This window comes from Manis pentadactyla, chromosome 2 (assembly GCF_030020395.1).
Source record: "Manis pentadactyla isolate mManPen7 chromosome 2, mManPen7.hap1, whole genome shotgun sequence".
Lineage (NCBI taxonomy): Eukaryota > Metazoa > Chordata > Mammalia > Pholidota > Manidae > Manis > Manis pentadactyla.
This window is the reverse complement of record NC_080020.1, coordinates 11,806,518-11,815,980: the sequence shown is the minus strand read 5'-3', so window position 1 is coordinate 11,815,980 and position 9,463 is coordinate 11,806,518. Positions and strand designations below refer to the sequence as shown.

General features: G+C 39.2%; 1 protein-coding gene across 3 annotated transcripts in view; it reads left to right on the top strand.

Annotated features, from left to right (window-relative positions):
- Positions 1-589: 589 nt before the first annotated feature.
- Positions 590-9,463, top strand: part of CDK8 (cyclin dependent kinase 8) — a 107,779-nt gene continuing 98,905 nt past the window's right edge. Inside the window, exon 1 of one of the 3 annotated variants that reach the window (XM_036917377.2) lies at positions 590-1,225. In XM_036917377.2, coding sequence (XP_036773272.1) covers positions 1,098-1,225 — 128 coding nt within the window. In that variant the 5' untranslated portion in view covers positions 590-1,097. The remainder of the gene's footprint in view (positions 1,226-9,463) is intronic. The other 2 variants (XM_036917376.2, XM_036917375.2) reach the window with 2 other exon arrangements.

The window sequence follows — 9,463 nt, the reverse complement described above, 5'->3', positions numbered from 1 at the left end:
ATTAGATTGTGAGCAAGAACACGTCAAGTGATAGTCCGTGAGCTGTTTACAAATATATAGCCTTTTCTGGATAATGATAATGCCCTTTAAAATCTGGAGTACGAAAGTGGAACAAAATGTGATCTTAATAAGTAGCCTCTCTCACACGTGAATTTCCTCGGTTAGTTTATGGCCCATATCAGTCTCTAGGGTTATCGTGTAAAAAAAAAATTTTTTTACCCCCAAGTGATTGAAACCCATCTAACCGGGGACTACCACTCCCATCACGCAACGCTCCTCATATTGCCACTCTGCGGGGAGGAGTCACCGAGGGGGCGGCCACAGCGGCGGCCCGTGCATTCTGGGCTTTGTAGTCTGGGGCGCCGGGTCACCGTCGGGACGGCCCACGTGGTGCGCCCGGCGGCAGCTGCGGTCCGCGGCCACCCGGCCAGGTCCCCACGGCCCTCGCGGTGCGGGCCCCGGCGGCGGCGGACCCCCACCGCGGAGCGGGCTGGACGCGAGGGCCGGAGGCAGCTCGAGCCTTCGCGACGTTTTTGCGACAGCCGTGGCCGTGTTCCGCGAGTCCCCTCCCTCCTCCTCTCTCCGAGGAGGTACCGGCTGTTGTGCGGCGCTGCCTTTCTGTTTGAGTGTATGGGAGAGTGAGTGAGTGAGTGAGTGTGAGCGTGTGTGTGAGAGAGGGCGAGGCGCGAGTGCGAGTGTGAGAGGAGGAGAGCCCGCCGTGGCCGCCCCGCCGCTCCCCGCAGCGGGGGCAGAACGCGCAGCCGGAGCGAGCGGAGAGCCGGCGCCCCGGGAGCTCGCGGGGACAAGGGCAGGGACGCCCGCTCCCCACCCCCAGCCCCCGTCCCTCCGCTCGCCGTCGCCCGGGGGAGCCTCCCCGTCCGCACACTCCCGGCCGGCCTCCGTCCCGCTGCCCCCTGGATGTCCCCGGCGCTCGCGCGGGGCCTCCTCCTGCTCTTGCCGCATCAGCAGGGCTGGTGCTGCGGCCGCCGGGCGTAGAGCGGGCGGGCTCCCGGGGGCTGCGGCTGCCGGCGATTCCCGGGTCCCCACCCCTGCCCCCCGGCGCCCGACCCCGCTCCCCGGCCTCGGAGGCTGTGACAATGGACTATGACTTTAAAGTGAAGCTGAGCAGCGAGCGGGAGCGAGTCGAGGACCTGTTTGAATACGAGGGCTGCAAAGTTGGCCGAGGCACTTACGGTCACGTCTACAAAGCCAAGAGGAAGGATGGGTGAGTGTGTGTGTCCGTGCGGCTGTCCTCGCGGGGCGGCGCTCCCGCAGGCCAAGGCAGGTAGCCCGGAGGGCAGCGGGGCGCCGGGGTGCCGGTTTCCCACTTCCTCGACACCCGCATCGGTCCCCGCCGGCCAGGTTTGGGGAGGAAGTGGTGTACGAGGGAGCCAAAGCCACGCGAAATCCTGCTTGCTGCTGCCTCTGTGTTCACTTTGGTGGCTGATAGGGAAAAAGAGCTTCTACTCTATGGGCTGTGTACTTTTCGAGGGTTTCGGTACTAGATTTTTAAAAAAATGCGTTATAAAACGCCAGTTTAAATGATTTGGGGCGGGGAGGGGTTCGATTTATTATGTTAACCTGAGGAGTTCCTCACCCGCCTCTGGAGTGACATACATCAGTCTGGAAGGGAAGCTGTGATCCTTTCTGCCACCAGTTTGTGATTTATTTATTTTCAAATTTGGATTTTATTTGGGAGAACGAAAGCAGCAATTCAATGTGGTTCTCGAGTTCCTCATAGTGACTGTCTGCAACATAAATGTAGCAATTGCTGTTTAGATATTATTAAGCTGTGAGTTTTACATAGAACAATGGGGGTTTGGTGCAGGGTGGGTGGTGGGGAAACAGGCGAGTGACAAATAGGGGCTGTCTTGTTCAGCCGGTTTCCCCAAAATTTAGCAGTTGGCATGAACTTTAAATAGTCTCTTTGGTTTAAATATTCTTCCCTAGAAATAACTTAATTAAGTCTATGACTGGTAATGCTCCCAATTTAGTTTCTTAAACCGGCAAGAGAAATGTTGATTTTTCCTTTGTCAGTAGGTGAATGTCATGTAATATTGACAAAAGAGAGGGCATTTTTTAGTTGAGAAAATACATTTTTTTTAACTCCTTGTTTTCCTTGGTAAAAATGATGCTGTCTCTATTGCCTTTGACACTATAGAAAATTGCTGGGAAGATTATGTCCAAGCTTCTTATATAATCTTTAGATTTTATTATAAGCAAAGTAGCTTTACTTGACCATCACTGTTAGTTTGGTCAGCTGCTGTTTAATACGTTTACAATAATTGCCTTTTTCTTTCAAATTAGTCAGGAGGGTATGTTTAAAGCTACATTAGCACTAAAAAAATGAAACCATTCATAAAGCTGAAGTAAGTGGGAGGAGGGAGCCATATTTATAAATCAGTATTCTGGATATTGGAAAAGGAAGTGTATATTTATTCAACATTTTTCTTAGATTTACTGAGATATCTTTCTAAAATACCTTAAAATGTTCTATAAGAGGAAGATAGTAATTCTAAGTAATTTGGAATGTGCATTTCAGAGCATATATGCCCCAGTAAAGCAGTACAGGTATCTGCAAAAGGTAAGCTTTTGAAAACTTGATTCTCTGGGTGGTACATGTATTTAAAAGTACTTCTTAGCAGAATGGATAGTCTGGTGGCACTTGAGAAATCATTATTGTAGATACTGTTGACTTTGTCCTTTATATTTCTCATGAAAGTATCACTCTGTAATAACATATATATTTTTAAAGTTATCCTTATTAACTTCCCATACAGTATTTTTCAAAAGCTCTAAGCTCTCTCCCCAAACCCCAATATTATGCAATTTGGGACATATTCAGAAAATCCACAATCCTATGAGATTAGACATTGTAGTACATTTGGCCAGTCTGTCATCTGTTTTATAAAATTCTGGTGACTTTAAATTATTTTTAATCTTTCTGAAAGAAGCCAGTTCTTTTTTCATAAATTACCAATTTAAGCTAATAAAATACTCAAATTTTAATAACTTTGATTTTGTATTGTATTTAAGAACTATAATAATGTATGTTGGCAAGAGAGTACTTTAACCATGTTTCATTTCTCATATCAGGTTTTAATTTGGGCTAAGAATAGATTTAGAAGAAGTATACAGTTTAAGAGTAGCTCAATTTATGGTTTATGAGCATTTCTTAGTCATTTGTGATAGTGAAAAGTAGTATTGAATTTTGGAAAAAAATACCTTTTCATCTGTATTTCTTTGGGCTTATTTTCCAGGACCCCTTAATGATTTTGTTTATGGGATGAACTTTTTAAAAAGCAGATCAAATATCAAAAGCGTTTTAAAATTACCTAAAACAGTTTTTGTTTTCCAGAGGGAATATTTTTTAGTTTGGCTTCTTTTAACTTCACTCTGGTGAAATACAGCACTGTATTTATGAGGTTTTTTAAAATCTTATGTCAGTGAAATGTAATTTAATGCATTTTAGTCCTGGTAAAATAAAATTTGTGGCTGCTTAATCTTTTATAAAAAGATGATGATCAAATAATTTGTTTTTAGTATTGATTTACTTTCCAATTAAATTATATATTCTGCAACTGAAATTTCAGAGTACTCTAGGAACCCAGTCAGTAACACCTTCAAAGAGAATCCTGGGATCTACAATAAAGTGCAATAAGTTTTGTTTAAACATATTTGACTATTAAGTTGAATGTGTTTAAAGGTATCCTTTCCATTGTCCTGTGACCATTCATAGAACATGAATAATTAGTAAAATAATTTAAACCAGAGGAGTTAGCTTCTTAAATTATTAAGATTTAGGAAATAAAATAGCTTGAATGGTCATTTTTTTTGACTTGGTGAATTAGTAATGCTATCCTATTAATGCACTACACTTATGATAAATTCAGCATTTTAAGGAATGTGGGGAAGGGGGAAATACTTTTTTTGAGGCATGATTACATACATGGAAAAGGGGCCTTTTAAAAATTGTGTTAATTTCAGATTCAATAGAGTTAAAACATAAATGCCCAATAAATCTTAGAAATAATTTGCTCTCACTGTCATCACAACTGAGAGAGTGTGTCCCTTGTGTCTGAACACGGAAAGGGTTCTGTGGGAAGCAGGGGGATTCGTTTTCTTTCCGAGTCTATTACATTTCCTTTTCGCAGAATTTAGGCAACCAAACTCATTTTGCATAGAAAACTGAGAAGCCAGAAGACAACAACTGTTTTTAAATTCTAAACTCTCATGATAGGCATTGGACATAAGTAGAATTTAAAAAGTAAATTTGGGGTAATAATTTGATCTCCAAAAAAGAAAAGCAAAAGTTTTCTTGAATATAGGTAGGTTCTTAATCTGCTATACTCTGTGTACAAAAGAACAGATAATATGTAATTGGGACTGTGTGTGCATGAGAAATACACAGAAATCTTCTGTTGGGGCACTTTTGTAGAAAACCCTGAGATGAGTAGGCAGTGATAATGATGATAATAGCTACGCTGTTGAGTAGGTACTAGGTCTTGGGCAAAGCCCTTTACAGGCATCTTCTGTTTAATCCTCACAAATACCTTATTGAGTCAGTTCTGTTTTTTAGTTTCACAGATGAGGAAACTGTAAGAAAGGTTAAACAGATTTGTGCATGGTTACATGACTAATGAAACGTCAGAGCTGTAATTGGGGGATTACAAACAGGTCTCTTATTCCACAGCCCTTGCTCTTAACCATAATATATTATATAATTAATATATTAAAACAAATATAAGCATAGACACGGAGATTTGGTGTTTTAGTGGATAATTCAGGAAACATGAATGTTTTATTACAGGACTAGTCTTTTCAATTAACTGGTATACTTTTTAAGTACATTTCTGAATGCCCTGGTTTTTTCAAGTGCTGCAAAAGTATGTATATAGATACATACACAAATATATGATATATGCCCACACAAATACATATGTGTGTGTATGTGCATGTAGAACCAATCTAATAAGGTATGTTAAGATGTGAATAGTGGAAAGAGCTCTGAGCTGGGGAGACTGAAAAACAGTTTTGAGTTTAGACTGCCTCTGATTATCAGTATGACTTCAGGTGAGTCATTTGCCCTTATGGACCTTGGTTTCCTTATTTGTGAGATTGAGGTGTTTGAGTGGATAATTTTTAGAGACTTCTCTAGTATTATGACTTAAGGAAGTAAAAATTACAAATATAAAATGTAATACTCTCATAAGATTAGGTAAACAACCACGAAAACAAAAGTTAGTTATACTTTATAAACTGTGGTATACTTCCATATTTCCTTGTCTTATGCTTTAATGTGGTTTTCATTAACTGCCAAAAAGAAGTTTGGTAACTGAATTCCAAAGACTTACCAGATACTTTGCCTCTCATACTACGGTAACATTCCTTCATATTTATCTCTTAAGATGCTGGGATTTGGGGCTGGGCTAGTGAATGCTCCCACTCATTCATTTGGTGGCTAGCACCAGAGACTCTGCTGATTCAATATGCTTTAGAGCTTTAAGTCTGTTTTAATTCCTTAACTGTTACCAGAACCTGGTTAGAGCCCTTTATTTCCCCTGAAGGAATCTAATAGTTTTTCTTCTGAATACTGCTGAACCCTGTTTCTAGATTCAGTTTGATTTAAATAGTTCTTTGGATGCCTGAAATGCCAAATGCAACATACAATAATCCTCATCACTGGGGATTTTATATATCCAATAAAGAGGATTCCTTATAACCTTTAAAAAATGTGATGGGAAGAATATTTACTTTGCACTTCTTATCTACTTGCAGTTGAATTTATCTGGCTTAGATATTCAGTGCATTCAGATCCACTGGTTAGGCCACTTTGAGGTTTCATGCTTAGATCCAGTTTTTTTTAGTAGCAAGGATGGCAAATTAATTAATTTTGGATTTGTTCATTTGATTATTACTTTTATTGCTTCTTCTGACATCTGAAGAAATCCATTCATTCATTCAACAAATATTTATCAAATCCTTTTATGTGCCAAGCACTGTCCAAAGTATTGGGAAAACAAAGATAATTAAAATATTTCATTATTTGAGGAGATATCTACTAGAGAAGAAACAAATAACAAACATAATAAATTGCAGCAATTTAATAAGCACTATAATAATTAATACAAGGTGTGGTGCTTTCGGAACACAGAGATGGAAGTGCCCAACTGCTTACAGGAAAAACCTCTCAAAGTTGGCAACATTTTTTTGACATTAGAAGATGGGGAAGGTCTCATCAGAAAGGGCATTTCAAGAGGAACAGGACAAAGAAGGGTACAGTTATTGGGCTGTTATAGACTCCAAACATTTTTCCCCCCAACTTTTTTTTAGTGGAATAAAGTTGATATTGTATTATATTGGTTTCAGACTTACAACATAGTACATTACCAGATGCTTGTCATGATAAGTGTAGTTACATTACCATACCAAGATACTACAATATATTTGTTATATTCTCTATGTTGTACCATTATTCCTTCGACTAACTTGTTTTATAATTTGCAGTTTGTATCTCTTTATTCCCTTTACCTATGTCATCTATCCCTCCTTCCCCCTCCCTATGGTAATTACTGGTCTTTTGTCTGTACTTATGTGTCTATTTCTTTGTTTTGTTTTTTAGATTCCACATGTAAGTGAAATCATGTGGTATTTGTCTTTTCTTTTTCTGGCTTATTTCACTTGGCATGATTCCCTCTAGCTCCATCCAGGTTAGCACAAATAGCAAGGCTCCCCCGTTTTCATGGCTGAGTAATATTCCATCGTGTCTATATACCATGCCTTCTTTATCATTGATGGGCATTTAGGTTGCTTCCATATCTTTGCTGTTGTAATAGTGCTGCAGTGAACATAGGTGTACGTAGATCTTTTTGAACTGGTGATTTTGTTTTATTTTATGGTAAATTCCCAGAAGTGGAACTGCTGTATTGTATGGTATCTCTATTTTTAGTTTTTATAGGAAACTCCATACTGTTTTTCACAGTGGCTGGACCAATTTACCTTCCCACCAACAGTGTAGGAGGGTTCCCTTTTCTCCACATCTTCACCAGCACTTGTTATTTCTTGTCTTGTTGATACTAGCCATTCTAACAGATGTGAAGCGATACCTTACTGTGGCTTTAATTTGCATTTCCCTGATGTTTGTGATGTTGAACATCTTTTGGTATATCTGTTGGCTCTCTGTATGTCTTATTTGGAAAAATGTCTATTCAGGTCTTCTGTCCATTTTTTAATTGGATTATTATTATTTTTTTGGTGTTGAGCATATGAATTCTTTATGTATTTTGGATATCAGCCACTTGTTGGATATATCATTTGCAAATATATTCTCCCATACTGTAGATTGTCTATTTGTTCCGTTAATGGTGTTCTGTGCTATACAGAAGCTTTTTAGTTTGATGCAGTCCCACTTGTGTATTTTTGCTTTTGTTTCCCTTGCCCTTGTGAAGATGTTTCCAGAAAGAAGTTTCTTGTGCTGATGTTCATGAGACTCTTGCTTGTATTTTCTTCTATGTGTTTCATAGTTTCATGTCGTACATTTAGGTCTTTAATCTGAGTTTACTTTTGTGTGTGGTGTAAGACAGTGATCCAATTTCATTTGTTTACATGTAGCTGTCCAGTTTTCCCAGTACCATGTATTGAAGAGACTGTCCTTTCTCCATTGTATATTCATGGCTCCTTTGTCATATATTAATTGACCATAAGTGCGTGGGTTTATTTGTGGGCTCTTTATTCTGTTCCATTAATCTGTGGGTCTGTTCTTGAGCCAGTATCATACTGTAGCTTTGTAGTATAGCTTGAAATCAGGGAGCGTGATTCCCCAGCTTTGTTCTTCTTTCTCAAGACTGCTTTGGCTACTTGGGGGTCTTTTATGGTTCCATATAAATTTTAGGCTTATTTGCTCTAATTCATCTAAAAATGCCTCTAGTATTTTGATAGGGATCACATTGAATCTGTTACTGTTTTGGGCAGGATGGCCATTTTGATGATATTAATTCTCCCTATCCATGAGTATGGGATAGATTTCCATTTACTTGTGTTTTCTTCAATTTCATCAGTGTGTTATAGTTTTCAGAGCACAGGTCTTTCACTTCCTCGGTTAGGTTTATTCCTAGGTATTTTATTCTTTTTGATGCAAGAAAATGGAATTGTTTTCTTGATTTCTCTTTCTGCATAGTATATTGGAATGCAACAGATATCTGTATATTGGTTTTTGTGTCCTCCAACTTTGTTGAATCCATTTATTAGCTCTAATGGTTTTTTAATGGAATCTTTAGGGTTTTCTATATATAGTATTATGTCATGTGCAAATAATGACAGTTTTACTTCTTCCTTACCAATATGGATGCCTTTTATCTCTTTTCCTTGTCTGATTGCTGCAGCAAGGACTTCCAGTACTGAGTTGAATAAAAGTGATGAGAGTGGGCATTCTTGTCTTGTTCCTGATCTTAGAGGAAAAGCTTTTAGCTTTTTGTCATTGAGTATGGTGTTAGCTGTGGGTTTGTCATATATGACTCTTACTAAGTTGAGGTATGTTCCCTCCTTACCCACTTTGCTGAGTGTTTTTATCATGAATGGATATTGAATTTTGTCAAATGTTTTTTTAGCATCAATTGAGATGTCCATATGGTTTTTATCCTTCCTTTTGTTAATGTGGTGTATCACACTGATTGATTATGGATATTGTACCACCCTTGCATCCCTGGAATAAATCCCACTTGGTCATGATGGATGATCCTTTTGATGCATTTTTTGGATTTGATTTGCTAATATTCTGTTGAGGATTTTTGCATTTGTGTCTACCAGGGATATTGGTTAGTAGTTTTATTTTTTTGTAGTGTCTTTGACTGGTTTGACTATTAAGAGTAATACTGACTAGACCCCAACAAATTTTGTGGGTTTGAATTTTTTCTTCCCATGCTTTTCCTTCCATATCCTTTTCCCTTGCCAGCATTTTAAGCTCCTGCTCTGTGTGTAGTACTAGGTACTTGCACTATAAATGTTCCATTGTACTTGCTGGACATGATGAGATCTCTTTTATTTAAAAATGGGGATACATTTATCAGCATACACTGAACACCTTAATTGTCTCTGTGGCTGTTTTCCATCACAAGAATGTTGGTGAATTAGAATACAAGCAGCCTCTGAAATCCAACTGTCTGACTTAAGAATATCTCTCATTTGTAAAACTGCTATGGCAGAACTCCATTTTGATAATAGCTCTGGATAGCAGATGATTCTACTTTGGCCTCACCTCCATGAGGAGAGGGGAGCCAGAATTTTCTTTGCTGCTGAGATAGTGGTGGCAACCTATCGGTGGAGGAATTTCTCTTGTTGGGAATCTGTAATGTGTGGAGAGATGGGAGGTAGGGAGATGGCATCTGGCATACTGGATTTCAGCTAGAAAATAGAAATAAGGACAGATTATTATGAATTATTATAGGTCATTTGCAAGCTTACCTAC